Raw genomic sequence first — 21,371 nt, forward strand, 5'->3', positions numbered from 1 at the left:
TGCTCAAGGAACAGAAAATAGAAAGCTGTTGAAAGGAAATGCTTATCATAAAATAGCTTTCAATCAGTGAGTTAGAAGGCAAACATTGAAAGAGAATCAGAAACAAGTTGGCCATGAGAGGGAAGAATTGAGAGTAATACATGAAGTCAAATTCAAAAGGAAGCTGAATAGTGTGGAATGTTGACAGTGAGGCTAGTAAAAAGATACTGGGAATATTTTCATCTATATGTGTGTAAAGCTTATCTCTAGCTAGAGTCTTGTCTATGTATCGTTCAGAGTAACAACCTTTAATGAACACGGAGACATCTTAAGAAAAACTGAGAGAAGTATTTTAGTTTTACTGACAAAATGTTTATCATTTTTTAAAAAGAAATCACAGGATTTGGGGGATGGATTTAAATTGGCAAACTTTCAAAAACATTCACAAGTTCAACAGAGCCAGTTGTGTTTCAGCCTAATTGGATGCCATTTAATCAATTGGCTTTGCACCAGAGAGCTGAGAAGTTTTTCAGGAGTAACTCACAGTGGCTGTGGGCTTTCACTGGCATTAGCTCCTGCAGCTCTTGGGGTAACTTATTTATAGTAACTCTTTCTACTGTTGGGGAAAAAACTTAGAGCAGCTATTCTAGGTAGAAGAGGAGCTCTTTGTGTGTATATTGTGGTATTTTGCTGTTGTTCTTTCGGATTTGGTGGTGTGGGTCAATGTACTTAAAAGTTTTGTACTTCCAGAGCTAAATATGCCATTTGTGAGTTTATTTGTGATTAACAGTACTTTTTACATTAATTCTGATTCTCTGCAAAGACAAGCAAATTTATGGCTTTCAGTGTGTTTATAACATTTGGCTTTTTTCCCAAAGAGATTTTTAATCTTCTGTGTTTGAACAGATGTGTAAACCAAAGTATTGCTGCCTCATATACTTTGGTCTTGTTTAATAAGAGGTAGATGGATGCACATTTATGGGGGTTTAAAATACTTTAAAGGCAGGCATTGACGTGATTAGGCTTGTATTCTATGCAAGTTATGCTTGCTTGAATTAAATTATACAATCCTGATTTCCTGACAGAGTGACAAATACACTAGGTCTTATCACAGGAGATCTGAATACTATGAATATTTTTCATGCAAAAAATCCATCAAATTAAATATATTTTAAAACTACCATTACTTGCTTCTTTCAAACTACATTTTCCAAGTAAAGTTCTGTATTACCTATGCATATCTTTAAAAAAGTAAACATTTTACATGCATACAGAATTAGCAAGATAACTGTAGAATATTTATGCTGTTGATAACATCTGCTAATTCAATCTTAATTTTGTTACTATCATCATAACATTATTATTGGAAGATAGGGTTTTTATCTTAATTGGGGCATTGTTTTCAGTTTTGTGTAGTATAACTTTTAATAGTGCAGTGAAATTTTAATCTTTGGAGTTGTGCATTTAGCTGAAAGAGTGAAAATTTATGCCTGTAGGTCCCTTACTATTAATGTCTCTCTCTGTATGCTAGTTTGAGGTTACTTGCCAAAGTAATGGATTGAGAACAGATGTGAGATCCTAAAGCTCAAGAACATTGTGAACAGCCCACGGAAAAAAAGGAAGTGGACATGGATCAAATAGAAGCACATTGGGAAGATACATTGTAGGTCCAAAACCAAATTTTGAACTGCAGATGGCAAGGTGTGAACACAGTTTGTGTTTTCATCTCTTCAGGAGTGGTAGTAGGGGGCTAAGGACGTCACTAAACAGTTATTGTTTCCCTGATCTCATTTAAACAACAACAAAAAAAAAGGGTAATGTTGCTTTTCTGGTTTTCCTCTGTTTTTCCCTGCTCTTCAAACACATTCTTTAATTTTGGTATTTCTCTTGGCTTGCCTTTTGGGAAGGGGGAAATTTTGACAAGAATTTGTGAGAATTTCTGAAAAATAACTGAGGTGTAAATAGGATTATATTTTTGTGCAAGACGTTGACTGTCAATGCATGATGAGTTGATCTGTAACAGGATCTTGAATTTGATTAAAACATTAGTTTTTTATGGCCATTGCATTTAAAATTTTGATCTTACCAGTTTTAATTGTATCATTATTATAATGAAAGTGTAATGTCTAATTTTTTTTCTGTTCATTTACAGGTAAGTCTAGTGATAACTCTTCTGAAAGTATCTGTACAACTGTGAATGTGTGTGTGTGCATTAGAAATTGTGATATTGAGAAAAATTATTTTACCTTAACTTTGGTATGTTTGAATAGTGTTGTGATTATTTATAGTTTTTCTTTGAGTGTTATATTGCTAAAGTAACTAAGAGTTATGAATACACACTATGCAAAAATTGTGTTACATACATCAACAAGCAGGAAGCAGTGGATCCAAATAATCCATTAATCTTGATACATAATATCTTCCTGGATTAATTTATTAAGAATGTAAGCTTTAACACAGGCATTTTCTAGTTTAGAGTAATATTTGGAGGTTGTAACTGATATTTGGGTCCTGTGGTGCAGGATTAAGTATTTGTATAAACCCTGTTTATGCATTAGAGAACTTAGAGATCTTTCATCTAGCCTCACAATTAACCTGTTTGGAAAAATAACCCACCTTATTCGTAGAGAACCAAGACTTGCCTTCAGTGTCCATGGAAGTTTGTGACTGAGTAGGGAGTTCACACTGCAACTCTGAATCCCATTCTTAGCACTCAAACCATTGAGTGCTAGCTAAGAGTGACAGAATTGGGTGTAATAAAGCTCATTGCTATGTCTCAGACACAGCTGTTTTTACAGTTTCCATGTCTCATTTTACTAGAAAAATGAAGAAAACCCAGAGGACACAGCAGAGAAGAACACTATTAAGGGAGGGCAAGAAATGTTTGCAAACAGTAAGCAACATCACCTGTATGTTATGCATCCTGTGACCCAGAAAAACAAAAAGGTACACCGAGTAGGTTCAACCACCTTCTTGGTTGGAAAGACACCCAAAGGAATCCGCAGGTGAGACTGTGTTGGTGAGATGGAACTAAAATGCTAAGCTTGAAACAAATTTCTCTCTGGTCAGTTGCTTTTGTCTTCGTTTCAGCCATATTCAGGGAATAGTGATGATTTTCTGTGGCAAGAGCAGAACTAATGGGAAGCTTCCACTCACACTATACAAAGAGTACCATAATTGATTAATAAAATTAATAGAACCCACAAATCACTTTAACGTGTTGATGCAACGTGTCATGTATTACATAGTTGTGCAGATGTCATCACCACCAGTGTTCATGGTATGTGCACCATGCAGTACTACAAACCAATATTTAAGTGTATAGAAGCAAGAAATTTTGTAGTCTGAGCTTCTGACTGCCTACTGGTTTTGCCCAGCTCTCATCACTTTCAATGAAAGACTTAACTAAAGTCCAATTTTTCTTTTTTTTTTTATTTTTTAACATGGGGCTCTATTTTTTCAGTACTTCTTTTAGTATGTTGTTTCCCTCCTCATGTTTGGAAGGGTAATAATTTTTGTGTCTCCTCGTTTTCCCTTTCCCCCCATACTATTACTACTATTAATATAAATACTTAAATTCCATTGTTACATAGATAGAAGTTCAATAACAATAGCCAGATGGTATGTGGAAATAGAAAGTGGAAAGCTGTAGCTAACTAGGCAAACCTACAGAACTGGGATTTGGTATATATTTTTAATTTAGCTTTGAGACAAATAAATTACTATATGAGAGTTGGTGTCTAGGTAATACCTGTGAGTGTTCAGAATCTGGCATATTAGCCAGCTGGCCTCAGCTGTCCACACTGTTACTGTTGAAGTGCTGGACTTGCTTACTATGACAGATACTGAAAATTCTAAGTATTTAAGAGGCAGGTAGAGGAGAACCCTTCATGCTAAAAATACTCAAAATTGTAATCATAGTTATCAATAATTTTTGAGGTAAAAATTTTCAAAGGCAATGAAGTAATTAAGGATGTTATTCCAAGATCCTTAAAGCCATATCTAGCAAAAAACTTAAGCACGTTCACTCTTAAAAGTTAAACAGGTCATCTGTTAGCACTTCGTTTGCAGTTGTACTTTGTAGCACATCTGGATCTGCTGTGCAATGAATGAGGATGATTAGGTGCCTCAGTTTGGTGTATTGTAGTTTTAACGCGGAGTCGGAAGCTGTCTGCAGTCACCACACACAAAGGATATAGCTGGAGCTAGCCAGTCAAGTGGTATTTCAGGCCAAACAGGTTTAAATCTCACTGCCTACTGGAGCCCTCATACAGGAAAGGCAACACGTTTCATACCCGTTCTCTGACAAGGGAGCGTAAACCCACCTCTCCAGCCTTCCAGTTAGGTTACCTGATCCCAAACTATGGATAACTTTAGTAGGATGATCTCCTTTAGCTAGAGTTCGGCCTCTTAGCAGAAACAAAGATTCCATAGCTCACTAGATAGGATGGAGGGGGACAGTCCCTGTCTCCTGTGAATGTGTTTATCCAGCTCTTGTTTAGCAAGTCTTTTAAAAGGAGTTTGAGCAATTACTTTGTGGGTTTTGGTTTGGTGGGTTTTTTTTCCCAAAAAACACTCTACCATCTGTCCACATGCATCCTTCTGAACTCTGGTCCTTTGGTACGAAATCTTACCTACACTGAAAGTTAGTAAATTTTGGGGTTGTAAGCTGAGGAAATCACGCTGGAGTTTGGGATTCAGAAGTCACTTCAATTCTTCTAAGGTTGTTATTCTTTCTTCTCTTTGCTAATAAAAACAAACAAAGCTCCAGATAAGGAAGATACTTTTAGTGGTTGCTTTCTGGCATATGTGAAGTATGTGAGTTGAATGAATTGCTTGAAAGCTGCTTTTGTTTCTGGTTAAAGATGTCACCACATTTTTCCTTCTTGATGATTACAGGAAACAATTTGAGGAAATGGTATCCCACTTTAATATGGGATCAGTAGAAGAACTGGCACAATATATTGCAAAAGCTACATCAGAAACAAGGCAAATGATGTTGAAGGAATTCTATGTTTCCAAACACCCAGAGATGGAGTCTGTCTTCCCGGTTGAAACAACAGCACAAGCTTCACATGACTATGAGGAAAGAGAATTGGGTACAACACGCTCCGGAAAAAGAAAATCCATTGTTAAATTCAGAAGATCTAAGTCTAGATCATCATCAGCTAAAGGTCTGCTTCTGAGTGGAACTACAGAAACACAGAGCCAGCAGAGCTGTAAGGGAAAAGTAGAGCAACTTCATAATGACTCCTACGTGCAAGATACGTGTGTTGATGCAAAATATAAACAATTACCTACTGTTGTTACTCAATGTATCAAAAGGAGAAACAGTCAGGCATTCAAGGATTTTATGGCATCTGGCTCATTAAGCAGTAAATCAGAAATAATTGAGGTGCTGTCTGTAAAAAGTTGTGAAGGACAGCAGGAATCCAAAGGAACACAGCTGCAAAGAAAAAGATCCCTGTCTCAGTCAGAAAATGGGGAGAGAAACGCTCAGACTTGTAAGAAAAAGTTTTTTGTGGACTTACTTGGAGATACCTCTGTTCTCAATGAGCTCTTCAGAAATCATGGAGACGGGCTGACAGAATCACCAATGAGATTTTCTTCAGGGCAGGTAGAAAAATCAAAGGAGAGACCAAAAGACTTCTGGGACATTCTGAATGAGCAGAATGAGGAGAGCCTCAGAAAGCTCACGGACATAGCAGTCATAGAGAAGCTATGTGAAAGAGCACCTCATCCCCCAGTGACAGAAGAGAGAGAAGTGTGTGAAAGTTCTCTTTGGAAAAAAAATGAAAATTTTCTGTGGAAAAAATACAGTCCAGATGATTCAGATGAACCATCCGCTGCTACATCTTGTAATGTAGTAAAATGAAAGTTTTCTATGTGAGTTGCACTATAATTATCTTAGTTAAACATTAAAATATGCACAACTTCAGCAGTATGCAGCAAAACATGGTGCCTCCATGAAGTTAAAGGCAAAGTGATGAATTCATATTTATGATATGGGTTTACATTTTACAGATGTGAATATATATGTAATTATATATGTAATATATAGTACATATGTGCATATATAATACATATGTACTATGTATTATTGTAAGCTATGATATATTAATTTTAAATTAAACTTTTTAAAATGTTCTAAGTGCACTTTGCTTACTTGCATGCTGATTTTATTTCTGGAGTCAGTAGCAGTACTAAGTAACTTTTCCCCTTTACTTCCATTTGGACACCCTCAGTCATCTCAGCAGAATCTAATGATATTAAAAGGATTTGACAGTGATACTCCACATATTTTCTGAGCTACTGGAGACTCAGGGACTTAATGAGACAGGGATGATGTCTTTGTGTCTAATATCATTTGATGGAATTTTTTTTTCTTCTATGGTTTTGCTTAGTATCTCTTTGAAGCTGTGGAGCTTCTAAGGATCTTCAGTATCCTATAGCAATGAGTTTCTCAGCTTAGTTGATGTGAAAAATCACCAGTTTTTGTTTGTTCACTCTTTTTCAGTGCAAGATCTACAGCACGTTAAATGATATTAGGTGTTAAATTTCATCTTTCACTGCACTTTCATCTCCCATTTTTGTTTGTATAGACTTCTGTCATGTCTTTGTGAGGTGATGTGGTCTGGACAATAACTTGGGTGTTGTTTACTTTTCTATGCAAGGAAAGAAGAATGGGAATAGTCTTTTAAAATAAAAAAAAATATATACACAGTTTCCTAGTGAATTTCAGGAAGAATCTAGTGGCATTCAGACTTATTGTTGTCTCCATTTATTTCATACATTTGAGTATCTGATAGGAGAAAAACAAATACAGTTTATACTGGGAAAACTTATTTCTTGCTTGGCTTAATAAATGAAACAAGTTTCATTTTGTGAGCATTGTATTCTGAAACACTTCTAAATACATTGTTGTATTGCATGTGCACTTAGAAAATATCAAGCAATTGCATGTGCAGATTGCTGATTGATTTTTTTTCAGATATTTAAAATATGAATATTTTAATATGAGAAATTTTGTGGGCATTTGTATGGCCACATTTTTTAAACTCAGGTGTGCATACTCTTAAAATCAGTGAGGTAAACTTTTTAGGAAATTAACTGTAATCTTCTGTTGAGTTAGTTCTGCTATTGACACTGAGGTTTACTGTTAAGTGTACTGCAGCTTGAATTCAGCTTCTGCTCATAGTCAAAAGGTTTGTCAGTCATATTATGCTTACGTAATTATAATTCTTGCTGTGCTACATCAGTTTGCTCCAATGTGATACTTTAATAATTTCTGCAGCAGGAATATCCTATGAGTGTGTCTCAGGAGCACTTCACCAAGGATGTTGCTTACTGCATTTGAAGTACACAAATTAGACTAGACACAGCAGTTAACTACTTGAGGGCATTTCAAGAATCATAGGATCATAGAACCACAGAATGGTTTGGGCTGGAAGAGGCCTTCAGCTGTTATCTAGTCCAACCCCCCTGCCATAGGCAGCAACATCTTTCACTAGATCAGGTTGCTCAAAGCCCCATCCAACCTGACTCTGAACACTTCCAAGGATGGGCAGCCACAGCTTCTCTGGGAAACCTGTTCCAGTGTCCCACCGCCCTTATCACAGAAAAATTTTCTTCCTCGTGTCTAATCTAAACCTACCCTCTTCCAGTTTAAAACCACTACCCCTTGCCCTGTAAAAAGTCTTTCTCAGTCTTTCTTATATGCCCCCTTTAAGTATTGAAAGGCTGCCTTCTCTTCTTCAGGCTGAAAAATACCAACCTCAGTCCATCCCTCTGACCATTTTCGTGGCCTTCCTCTGGACCTGCTCTAATAGGTCTGTGTCTCTCTTATACTGGGGACGCTAGAGCTGGATGCAATACTCGAGGTGGGATCTCATGAGAGTGGAGCAGAGGGAGAGAATTACTACCCAAATTTGTCACCTGGAGGAGTCCTGTAGTGATCAGTACTCTTAATTATGAAGGTTCAGTTAATCACCCGGTTTCAAGTCGGACTGTTCTCTGAAGCCACTTCATTATCTCATCTATGCAGATGACCAGCAATTCAAGGAATAAATCACCCAAATAAACTGGGTGTGCACACTGTGCATTCCTTCGCCATTGAAAGCATAGAAAATCTGTGTTCCTGATTGTATCCTGCTGTTTAACTCCATTACTCTTTGAACTTGTTTTCAGGTAGGCAGCAGGAGACAGTTGTGAATATATTCCTGATAGCATTCTGTTTTTGTGAGCAGGCGTTATCTTGTGGCATGTGATGGGCCTTAATGGAAGTATGGACACAGGAGCATCTATTGGTTCTGCTGCGAGGGCTGTTGAAGAATCAGCTTATACAGCAGTCTATGCTTGAGGAAAGCACTGGTGCCAGTCCCTGCTTTATGCCACCTCTGCTACATAGGCAGATTTCTGTCTGTAGTGCTGGGTATTGTGCGTTCCTCTGGCTTTGGCATGACAGCTGCTGGGTGCCTGTTTTGGCTGCTGTGTTTCAGCCAAAGCAAATGTATTTACATGTGTCTGCCGCATTTGACTTTATCCTCAACACTGGAGTTGAAATGGGCCTGGTTGTGATCATAACACTTCTCACAACATCAAATTTATGTACTATTACTTCACGCTTATAGCTTTCAGGGCAAATAATTTTCATGTTGGGCTTTTTAAATATCAGTTTTGCCCAACAGTTCACTAATGCTATGTAGGGTTGCAGACCCAAGCTTTTAGAATAAAGATGTATATAACTGGGATCAGGCCATAACTCATCTCTCTAATGCATGTATCAACTGCACGCATTATCAAAAAGAATGATACACAATAATGTTGGGTTTTTACCCAGTTGTGAATAAACACAGGCTGCACCCCATTCAACTACTTCTGTAACAGAACATACTCATTCTTCCTCTTAAGATGGGTAGGAACATGACCTCAGGGTTCCGTTTAACATTTTGGATGCAAAACATAGATAAATCTATACATCTCTGAGAATACAATAAATACTTTCCAAGATGTACTTGGCGGGGGGGGGGGGGGGGTTGGGGTGGGTGGGGCAAGCTGCTGTATCTCGTTTTTATTCCAATACTTAATACACTACCAGTATTTCAGAAAAGAAGGGTTCACCTTGTCAGTTGTTGAGCATATGCAATACAGTATATACAGAGTAAGGAATTTCTACATACTGACAGGTTATCATCTTACTCCTGAAATGCTGGCTGTAATAAAATTTCAAAATGAAAACTGTTCTTCACAGATTGGAGAATTGGTTGTAAGATAAGCAATATCATATCCCATTTGCTGAATAGTCTGTCGCATTTCTCAATGCTGTGGGGTCATGTGAAGGACTACTTTATCATAACACATAAACAAAAGAAGCCAGGGCTTCATGTTACTCTGGAAACTTTAACCCTAATCTTTGATTTTTGTAAGCTTTGAAATCTCAAATGTAATGCTGTATTAGTATAGGGGTTTACATTGAGTATACTGTATAAATTGTTTTATGTGAAGGGTAAATGTTATGAAATTTTAAAAGTTTGGACACTGAAGCTGCACAGCAGCAGTCTGTGAACGGTGGTGGTTTTTGTGGTCTGGATGACTGCCCGTTGGAAAATAAGGTTAAATTTGATCTGGAGCAGCTTCTACTTTAGGTCATGGGAAGCTGTTCCAGGCTTTGCTCTGTCTCTGTGTTAACCATTATGCACTTATTGTGAGTGGAAGCCATCTAAAAACTTAATTGGGAAATCTGACTTAACTACCTGGAACAAGGAGCTCAGTATTGAACATACATGATAAAGCTGTAAGAGGCTTGGTCTATGCAGGCAACTAACAGAAGTAAGATAAATGTGTTCCCTAACTGTTTCGCTCACTCTGAATCTATGTTGTTACCATTGTATTATACCCAATGATACTTAAGATACAAACTGAGATTTAGGATAGTTAGCTGGAGCAGCTTTTAAAAAAAATTCTCAACCAAGAAAACAAAAGAAGCCATAAAACTCTTAGTTATTGGTGCATTTGAATTATGTGCAGCTGAAGGAAGTCAACTTAAGACAGGGAATATGTGGACCCTTCTTGTTGATGTTAATAAATAGGGCATAAATTAAGGCCTTTTACTGGTGGCATCAGTACTGATTATCTTTACATCATTCTTCTGCTTAGAGAAGCAAACTGCTGCTTAGCTAAAGAGAAGATTTGGTGGAAGGAAGAATATGGCCATCAAATACATAACAAGGCTGCTGCATAGAGAAGGGGAATAGTCCCTTCATGTCCGCAGCAAAAAGCAAAGAGTTAAGTGGCTTAAACTGCACCAAAGACAATTGAAGTTAAATAATAGGGAAATTCTGTAAGGGTAAATGTTGTATAATAGGTTGCATAGTGCCAATATTGGAGGTCATCAAGAATGGGAGAGACAAATATCTGGTAGAAGTTGCATAGGTCTTATTTTAGGCCAGAAGGAGGGACTGGTAGCTTCTCAATCTGAGGGCCAGAAGGGCCTAAATAACCTTGTTGATTTCAGTTGGTATCAGGGCGCTAGAGAGAGGTTTCACCAGAGCACCACTAGTTTGTCAGTCATGTTCTAAATCAGTAGATACTGGGGAGGGCAAAATCTGATTGAGTTAGGTAAGATTTCTCATTTCACTTCTTTCAGAACTACCTCAGAGCAGCGGAACTGTACAGGTATAAGGCTGGACTGGAGGGCTGATTCCCAAGTACAAAGCCATCATAGTTTTCCTGAAGTACTCAGGAATTATGTTTCTCATCTATAAGTGATGATATGCATCAATCAAAACATCCATAGAGGTGCAAATTTTATTCACATGTATGCCAAGTACTGATAATATCTTTGTGGAAATGCATTTGTTATCTGCAGTTAAACTGAGCTGCAGGAAGATGTCTTGAAGTAAGATTTATGTCGGTCTGTAGCTTCCTGTGCAAATTTAACGTATTTTACTAGGTAGTATCACCTAAGCTATAAATACGGCAATTTTGTGCCCTAGGGATCAGTGTAAAAAATATTTTTGTCATGAATAAGATGTGTGTATCATCCAAAAAAAAAAGAACCTGAACAGATTCAAAAGGGAGGAATTTGACCTATATTTGAAGGCATATCCTTCAAATATTAGAAACAAACAGGTATTTTTTGTCATCTCAGAAATCTGTGATTATCATTTTGTTTGGCTTTAAAAATGGAGGTGGCATTGGGGGATGCTGTGTTCAGGATTATGGTAGAGTGGAGTTCATACAGCTGCTGCGTGCAGGTTCCTGCACGGTTGCAGGGAGGCACAGGCTAGAGGGAAACTGTAACAGCCTCCTAGCTGAAGGAAATGGCTTCATGATAGTTACCACCTGATCTCGATATAAATCAGCCAGGAGGACAAGGGTGTCTGTCTTGTCATCGCTTTTAACTGGAAATGGCTCGCTCGGTTTTTACTGTTACTTGTTGCCGTTTCCTTGTTCTTTTACTCGGTGAGGTGCCTACAGGTCCGGCTCTGGGTCCCTGACCTAACAGGGGGTACCAATAAGTTCCGTTGCCTTCAATGGAAATTCTTTGACTGGGAAAAAAAACAGCTTGCCAGTGAAATAGCAAGAAATCTGACCCTGCCTATGCTAACAAATGCAGCTCTGTCAGCAACCTGTTTACAAAACTGTCACCAGACCTAGTTAAAAACACTGTGTGTGTCCTGGGTCTGATTTGCAATATAGTTCAGATCTTAAGCACATTTTGCAAACTGGAGCTATGCTTATAACTAGATTTTGGAGTAGCCATGTGGTACACAGATTTCATATTTGGTCTGGGAGAGGGAGAATGAATAATTTCAAATAATGACATGTTTGAGAAAGTCAGGCTGTGCATACAAACATTTCGTGAACACAATAAGGCAGTTTGAAAGGATGTATTCGCTTGGCTTTAGCAGGTCATGACTTTGAGCACTGAAAGGCAGATTGATGCCAGTGCCACGTCTTCAGCACAGCAAGTGAAAGCAGCATTAATAGGAGGGAAGGGAAATGGGTAACAGCATAGTCAAAGTATCACTGGATACTTCAAGGATGAGAATACAGTTACTAAGTATGAAAAGGATGGTTTAAGTTACTTGCTTAAGAATCTTTAACACCAGAAGGAGGAGAGTTCTGTTCTTCCAAGGAAGCATTTAACTGCCTTTGCTGATACATATTTTTCTGTTCCTGCAGTGACCTGCGTATTTTATTCACTGCATACCTTCCAGCTTATGCAACAAATGAGGTAATATTCTTATGAAAACTGTCTCCTTGCATTTGCATATTCCATGATTCAGTACATATTGACTGGTGCATCCTATAGAAAAAGAGTAATAATCACCTAAGTAGACTTCGTGCCAGACTCTACCTTCCTGATTAAAGCACCTGAAAAGTAGATAACTGGCTTACAGTAACTCAGGAAATTAAATTTCTGCGATATAAACTGGACGTCTAGATGTGCAGATGAGAGACATAAGCAGTGATTCAGAGCATTTAAGAGGTATCATATGTGGATCATAGGAGGATCCTTGTGATGCTAAATGAGAAGGAAAGTACATATAAACAAGATGGTTGGAGACCTTCAGAGTTGTTTGCTTGGCATCCTAACCTTTATTTAGTTGGCATCCAAAAAGATGAATTTCGTTTTTCAAAGACCAAGTGGAGACTGTGCTCTAAAATGAAGGAAGTAGTTGAAGGTAGGTATGTTGCATAAGCATACTTGAGGACAGATTATCTCAATTTTTCTTTGAGTTTGCTTGAGCTGAGAGGATAGAATTGAGTGGTCAGAACCTGACCTTGTGTCTGTGTGTCTACACGCAGTATGACTAAATTGAGATTGCATACTTTAACTTACACAAACTGGAGCATGAGCAGGCCTGCTGCACTAGAAGTATTGTTTTCTGAAAATGCACAAATACAGCATGATTACATTAGAATTTGCACCGGTCTATTGTAGCAAGTTCCAATGGCTGAACATTGGTAGTATGTTTGGTATCAACATTAGCAATCCCTAACACTGTACCCATTAAAGACAATGGCAAAGCAGTGGGGATAGCTCAGATGCTAAATGAATACCAGCTCAACTCAGAATGAATCTGTGTTTTACTTCAACGGAACTGTTTATACTAAAGGGATTTTCTTCCCCTATGGTTTGATATTAAGTTGTTTCCATCAAGTCAACGCGCATGTAAACATGATCTCCTATATCACCCTGAAAATCATTTTATGCCAATTACTTCAAAAACAAATACCAGATGTCTGTTTATATTGTTTGAGGTAAATGCTCACAACTGTTGGCAGCACTGGCCTCTCCATGATTCAGGCTGCAGTGGAAGTTCCAGCACAGTTTCTGGTTGTTTTGGTTTATAATTCAATGGCAAAGAAAACAAATTCATACTGTGATCTAATTGGAAGCATAATTTAAGTACCTCTGAGAAAGCTGTTTTCCTAAGACTTCTCTTTTGTGCTTTAGTCTTATCACCTCCGTGGTAGATTCAGATGTGAACTTGTCTTGGTCCTACATACAGGTATTGTGCTAGCATAGCTAGTGTAATTCGGGCTCCTCTTGCCTCCCTCTCAGCCCCGCACTGTTCTGTAGTTGCAGTTCTGTATATTGCTGTATTGTAATACACCACTTCCAATTTGAGAGTCTTATACTTGGAGGGAATATCAAGGAATGTCTGCTCTTTAATCAAATGCTAAGGTTCTGTTCTGCTTCTGACTTGTCACTGTATGCAGTATTTGACAAAATCAGAATCTAAGTTACCTTGTAATGGCCATTATTACTTTAAAATACTAAGTATCCTAATCATTAGGGGTAAATAGTATATTATACTATATATAAAATAAATTGTAATTATATAGTGTATATATATGTATAGTACCAATTACAATTATATTGTAGATTGTCTGTACAATATAATCTACTTCTAACATACATGGAGAGGAGTTATGATTGTATGAAATGCGTATTTTAGGCCTGAGGCAAGCCAAATAATAGGTATTTTATCTACATACTGTTGATTCAGCCTTGGGAACGTAGAATAATTTTGTGTTTCTATCAAACTGTTGTAATTGGGTGATTCACCATCTGATGGCACTTTGTTTCAAACTCAGAAACCTTAGGCTGCTAAGAAAACACTGAATAATTGTAACTTGCATCCATAGCAAATACCTGAATTCAGTGGCATTCATCTCTCTGAATTTTTTTTTTAAGCTGCACACATCAATGAGGAAGAAAAAATATAGGAAAATGCACTTGGCCTAGACTGTGGTATTCCTCTTGAAACATTTCTGGATATTTGTGAAAGGATTCTCTTCATAAATTCCATTTCATTGAAAGAGATACAAGCAGTAGGGAGGCACTTAAAGGGAAAAGTTGGACTTGCTATTGCTTATGTAATGGAAAGGTTAAAATTCCCAGTGATAGTGAGGAAAGCTGTTTAAAGTTGTTTTTTGAATCTTCCTTCACCCTTTGGTTCAGTCACTCTACGTATTAGCATTTGTGAATACCAGTAAAAGGAGGAATATCCTAGCTAGTGACTGAAAAAGCCAAAGACATGGAACCTGTTTGCACCTGGAGACCCTGGTGTCCAGAATGTCAAACTGTTCTGCCACCCTTACCCCAAGAAAGGTAAAGGTTTGGGCCTTTTTGCAATACTGCAGTGTTTTGCCTGCATGGCTAGGTATTTAGACTGTGGTAGTAGGTTCAGTATCGTTACAGTTTTTCACCTCATACATGAAGCCTTAGCCTCTACCATGAGAAGAGACAGCTGTCTCCTGGTAGTCTTGAGGATGATGTGTTTGAAAAAAAAAAAAATCATGGTAAGAAAATAATTTTAGAAAGTTTAAGGGAGTTTAAAAAAATAGAATGAGACACTTTTATTTTACTTTCCTCACCATGGAAATCCCAAGAGTCATCTTAATAGAAGACTTTGTGTTTAAGACTCGGAGTGAGCAATAAAAGCCTCTGTAATTGAGTTACTATAGTTTAAGCATGTCACTGGTTTATCTTTTGTTGTTTCATTCCTTCAGAGGCAAGAAGTGGGTGTTCAGAACCACTGGGAAGCTGCAGTGAGTCTGTTCCTCCTGGTGGCAGAGAACTTCCATTTTTAGCCTTGCAGGATTACAGGGCAACAGACATGAAGTCTGTGATATGTGTCTGGCTTTACCTTTTGTTTTTGTTCAGGCAGGGAACCGGGAATTAACTAGAAAAGATTATAGCTACCCAGTAGTTTGGTTTGGATGAGTTGACATGGTAGCCACTGTGCAGCTGTGGCCTCTTCACAGCTGCAGAGGCTGCAGCTGATCTGAAGGTGCAACCTGGAATTTCTTCATTCTCGGCTTTCTGCTGGGGCAATCATAAGGAAAAACTGCCTATCTGAAAGGGAAAGTAATAAAGGGATCTTTCCAGAAACATGGTGTCCTCTGCAGAGAAGAGGGGGGATACCCTCAGGGAAAAAGTTAATATCAATGAGCATACAATTAAAGACTATACCATAATGCATTTACACCATTTTGCACGAGTGTTTTTAATGCTGGCATTTTCTAACTTTTGAGTGTTTTTATAACTTTAACATTTCTAGCGTGGTTTTGACAATGTGCTTTTTGAATAATACAAAACCAAAAAGAAAAGGAATTCTGTTACTCAGAAGTGATTGATTCCCATGTGGATCATCATCAACATTTAGAATCACAGTTTCTGTTACTTGATGGATTGGAGTGGCTAAGAGCAGGAAGTGGTAGGTTACAGTCTCTTCTGTGGACCAGCCAGTTAGGCGAAGAAAGGATTTGGTTGCTAGTAGAAGTCACAGAAACTGGTTGAAATCAAGAGTGTTGGCATTTGTGAATTCTTGGTTCTATTCTACAGTCTGGAGAGATTATGTATTTAACACAATAGATCATTATACCCTGGCTATTCTGCTTTCCTCTTGAACCTGTCTCTTGGAGTCTGCTATGCTTTTCCATTTCTTTCTTGTTACCCCAAGCTAATGAGCTTCCTCAAGTGTACTGCATGGGCACCATCAATGGGTATTGATGGTACAACAGGCAGGATTTCTCAGCTCTGGTGCCACAGCAGCTCCTGGGAGCCAGGACTAGAAACTGCATGAAAAGTCCCAAACTACCCTATAAATCCTTTTGTAATTGGGAGGCTGCTCAGTTGATCTGTGGGAAGGGTGCATACACAGTCTGGTGGTGGACATGGAGGAGGTGTGTGAGGTCAAGGCCATCTTCTGTTTCAGTGAAGTATTCAGAAAATAATGGTGCTACTGTCTAGGAGACTTACATGGAGCACGGATAAAACACAGTTTTTAGAACTTTATAACGTGCCCAAAATTTGGCACATTTTCAGAAGGCTAGTACTGGGCATGACCCTGACAGTCTGATCCCTTACAGTAGGGTAACCCCTTTTCCTTCCCTCAATACCTCTCCCAAAGCATGCAGACAAAATAGATTTTCAGTGAAATGGCTGTAAGAAAAACATGGGGAAAAGGGAGATTGCTCCCCTTTAACCCCTTTTTCAGAACAGCTGTACTATTTTAGTTGAAACTTACCAGAAAAATTCAGCCTGACGCAGACACTCAGCATGGAAAATTTCAGCTTGAGCACTTAGAGTTTGGCAAAGTTATAAACAATTGAAAGCAGGGTCCTATAATGGAAAGTGTTAAGTGTAAGTGGAAGTAACAGCAGTGCGTATAATACAAGTATAGATGTACGTTTGTATGCATAAGCAGATAGAGAGTATTCAGGATGATGGAGTAGATATCAGCGGCTCAGCTGGATGGTGGTATTACCGATTAAGTGCAAAGCAACAAATGAGGCATAGAAGTCAATCTAAGTACCTTTGTTTGTTCATTTTTAGCTCTGCAGGGGCAATTCAGCAGATGTGCTACAATTGTAATGCAGGAGAACTCCTTACCTGTTGAACGCAATGAAGCCATTTCTTTTAGACCAGCATAAAGGAAACATTTAAGGAGAGCTGAGCAGGGGTTTGGCCAACGTCTCAGTGTTTAAGTGTACTCACTTGCTGTAAGGCTGTAGAGAATTAAGCTCTGGAGATGATACTGAAGCAATGGAGTAACAGCTGTGGAAAAGTTTGCCCTTTGCCTATTCTGTGTGTAGTTTGTTCTCACCAGCCATGCAACATAGTTCCTATGCCTGGGAGAGGAAAGGATGTGAGTTTTTTATATGCAATAAACTTATCTGTCTGTTTTACTTCACTGGATTATAATGGAAAATAATATTTGAAACACTCACTCATTTTAGTTTAACTAAACAAGGAGTGACAGAACCTACATTATTCTTTACGAAAATTGTGGGGAGGGCTTTACCGCATCTCTCTATGCAGTAAAAATAGCTTTAATGTGTTTGCATCAGCAGTTTTTCCTCCTGAAAGCTGTGTTTAGATGGCATAGGCTTTTTGCTATTTCTCTTTGGCATGGTATGCACATACTGTAGTAATCCATTTTTTCATCAGCTTGTTGCTAATAATGAGCCACCTAAGCTCTGAAAACCTCCCTCTGCCATTAGCTGTAGAAGAATGCTTAAAGGATTTAGGGATGTCAGTCATCATCTTGTATTTTAGCAGAAGTGTGTGTATGTGTGCGTGGGGACGAGGGGAAGAGAGCGCAAGCTGGAGTTCAGAAATTACACTGTGTGTGTGGTCTGAGGTTATTTCTCATTTCATGAAATGCATGCTTCATTCCTGGCTCAGGCAAAACTTGCACGTCACTGAATAAGTCCCTTATCCACTTTCCAAACACTGAAGAGATTTGAAAGGGCTCTGTGGGTGGACTGCTACTATCAGCAAAAGCAAATAAGCTAACCTATTTAGCTAAGCATTTTTTAATACTTAAGCAGAATAACCTTCAGCAACACTTGAACAGTTGTGGCCAGCCAAGGGAAGAGAAGGGGAAAAAAAATTCAGAAGTTTAAGCAGTCACACCTTAATTAACATTAAAGGCTGGATTATAGTTCTTGGTGTGTGAAGGTGCTGTCTGATCAGTCCAGGGAGAACACTGGGGAATGATTAAATGAACTGACTGTGCTGCTAGGAGTCCCCTGTGGTGTGCTGGTCATAGTTTATTCAGCGTTTCACCTTCCTTTAATCAACTGTGGTGCAAACTCATTATAGTCACCCCAAAAAAGATGAATCCAAAGACTCCTTGTATCAAGCTGTTTTAGTGTCCAACATAAGTAAATGGTTCTACCCTGGAAAACCATGGGTGTCCAGCAGCAAAGCATTAGAGTAACGAATGCTAGCTCTGTGCTAAATCTTGGCATCCAAAATAAATTGTGGTTTATCTCATAGCAGGAAAAAAACAACAACAACAAAACCCCAAACAAAAAAAAAATCCCAGAATGCAGGCAGGATATTAACGAACCAAACCAGCAACTGTGGGTACGTAAAACCCAAATGACAGGACAGCACCAGGGAGCCTTACAAAATGTTACTATTCATCTAATTGGAAATTATTTGGCCAGAACAGGGTTGAGTACTCCAAATTCTGTTTTCAGTCCATTACTCAGTAATCAGAATAACATTGATCTTAATAGATTTACCCTGAATTAGCAATGTAGCTAACACCACAGCTGACCATCCCATGTATGTACAGGATTAACCTTGTTATTGGTCCGAGCTAAATCAAGATGGAAGAATCTCTTTCAAAGTGAATCTTGGACAGATATCTTGGACACTGAGAGATCAGGACAAAGCATGGTAATGTAATTTGGTTAAGGCATCCAGTGACAGGCATAAAGCAATGATCTCCTTGCCCTAGGTAGCACAGGGTGGACCCACAACTCTCAGAGGTCCAGCAGAGTGCAGGGCTACTGGCCTTTGCCTGAGGAGAGAGGTTCCTGCTTCGTTGTGGCATGAGAGAAGCAAAAGTTGGGTTCAAAGTGAAGGATTTTCCTGAGACCTTTTCAACACAAAACTCAACTTCGAGTACTTCTCACCTGCCAGTACCAATGTTAAATTGGGTCCCAAGGGTCACACGTTCTGAATAAACAGTGGAGAAATGAATGGTGTGAAGGGGCCATTGAATCACAAGGGAGAAGGAAAAGTTATTTGATGTTTTTGCTTTCTTCATGACATTAGCAATTCTTGCTTGCCCAGTGCAGGCTGAAGACTGATGAATTGCCAAAGCCATGTCACATGTTGTTTTTGCAGGATGCACAGAGCCAGGAAGAACTGGGGACACTGCAGTTCTTGTCTGTGTCCACAGCCCAATGCCACAGATCTCCCCCATCACATCTTCCGTTGTGGGAATGAGTGGGTTGGCTTAGCCTTCACTTCGATGTCAGATCTGCATCTGTCCCTAGTTACCTCCTCCCCATGTGGAAACTGAGGCACAAGGCAGGTAAATGGCGCATGCAAAAAGTCTGTGATGGATCCAGGTTGCTGTAGACCTGATCTGCAAAACTGTTCTTAGTTTGCAAAACTTTTTCTTAGATTGTGTAGCATCCTGCCGCAGATCTTCTGCTGGGCTGGTTGGCAGACCTGCCCTAATAGAGAGCATTGGAGGGGCTTGTGACATGAAGCACTTTGTGTGGTCAAGGATGGTGTGGAAATCTCCAAAGCGTGTGCAGATACAATCTAGACAGGTTAGTCAACATAGGCCCAGAAAAGATAAATCTGTTGGGGCACGTGTAATTAAAAGTTAAGGGTAAACAAATTTGGACGGTGGAACAACTTAGGTGATGGGGAAAGGTGGGATTTGAAGACATTTTTAGGGTTTACGACAGGCCTATCACAAATGGTCCAGAGAGAGTTCTGAATGGCAGCATACCAGTGCACTACAAAAGTCGTTATACATTTTCCCTGCCCTTGGATGACAGCAGTTGCTGTTGAAGTTCTCCACATTTTCGCTGGCTCCAAAGCTGAAGTTTATCTTGTGTTTTTTATTTAGTCTGACTAGTTCTGGACAAGATGTTAGCCCCTCATTCATTTGTGCTTAATGCACAGCAGCAAGTCCAGCTACTGAATATGGGGCTTTTCTCGGCAGTTGTCTGCATTAGTGTCTGGCTACTAAGACCAAGCTGTGCTGCCAGACCTCCACAACACTGTCCAGACAAGACTTTCCCAGAATTGGATGAGCCTAGAAAAAAAAAAAATCAAAACCAAAACCCTCTTCGAGAAATCAATGCCAATTTCAAATACTGTGCTGTAAAGTGCTTCTGCTTGTGAAGCTAGCAATCAGAAAACCTCCGCCTGGAAGAGGACTCTGAACTAGCTCCTATTATAGGACCTGACGCTGAGTTCTTGGTGGTAAATGACCACATTACTCTCCGGGGCCTGTGGGTGTCGAAGAAAAGATGCATGTGAGAAAAGTCACTGAAAGCGAGGGCAAGTTTTGAGCAGTAGAAGTAGTTTAGTAGCCCAAGCCTGTTTCTGATTAAAATCAGAGTCCTTCAGATGAATGGAATGTAAACCACATACCAATTATTGGAATCCCATAAAGGAAACTCCCTTTTCCGTCTGTCTATCCATCCATCCGCCCACCCACACAAGTACAGTGTCTCAGAAATATCCCTCTGTAGAAACGATGGAAAAATTCAGTGCTGGCTTCCATTTTCCTTACCTCCCAGGTGCTGGATGACAACTGAAGAGATGAAATTGCAGTGAAGCCACTTAAACACTTATCAAAGAAATGGACCTGCTAATTAAAAGGATAATATTTCCTGGCACCAAGACAAAACACACAAAGCTGAATCTCGAGGCCGTCCTCAAGCAAACTTCTGTGGGAATGTGGCTGTGTGAGGGCTGCAGGAACAAGCCTTAGAGTAAGACCCGCTCAAAGTGAAAGCATTAGATCAGCACACTAGTTAGAAGGAAACACTAAGGCATGCGTATGCCTCTTTCATTTGCCAGATCTCCCATTGCTTTGCATTCCTGTTGCACTCTTTATTGAGGCTCTTCTGTGCAATTGATTACAGTAATTAATCTTCCCATCACTTCTGTGAGGCAGGAGGTGTTTCTCCCAGGTTAGCTGTGCATTTGTAAGTATCACCGTATCTCTTTTACAGATGGTAAAACCAAGACACAAAGTTCAGAGACAGGAAATCGGTGCCAGGCTATGGTAGAGTCCCGTTCCTGGCTCTAACCACAATACACACTGTTTCTCCTTAGTATGCACTAATCTCAAACACACTGCTTAAATGAGCAGATCTTCCCTATATGAATGAAGGCAATATATCTGTTTTGGTGAGCAGTCTACTTCTAACATCCATGACCCCACCTAAAGAATTTAAATCTGTGATATAGATAATACTATGGCGTGCTTTTTACATTCCTACTATATTTGCAGGACAGTTCAATCTCAATGCAAAAGGCAGCCTTTGGACAGCTGGAAAGAGTTTTAAATGTTAATACTTTGGATAACAGTTGGTTCTACAGT

At 39.1% G+C, this 21,371-nt stretch overlaps 1 protein-coding gene across 1 annotated transcript; it reads left to right on the plus strand.

Moving 5' to 3' along the window:
* The first annotated feature begins 1,657 nt into the window (after positions 1–1,657).
* Positions 1,658–5,995, plus strand: LOC132320670 (DNA excision repair protein ERCC-6-like 2). Its single transcript, XM_059833354.1, has 3 exons — positions 1,658–1,680; positions 2,800–2,984; positions 4,879–5,995. The coding sequence occupies exons 2-3, from the start codon at positions 2,860–2,862 to the stop codon at positions 5,852–5,854; spliced, it is 1,101 nt and encodes a 366-aa protein (XP_059689337.1). The 5' UTR covers positions 1,658–1,680; positions 2,800–2,859; the 3' UTR covers positions 5,855–5,995.
* Positions 5,996–21,371: the final 15,376 nt, after the last annotated feature.

This window comes from Gavia stellata, chromosome Z (assembly GCF_030936135.1).
Source record: "Gavia stellata isolate bGavSte3 chromosome Z, bGavSte3.hap2, whole genome shotgun sequence".
Lineage (NCBI taxonomy): Eukaryota > Metazoa > Chordata > Aves > Gaviiformes > Gaviidae > Gavia > Gavia stellata.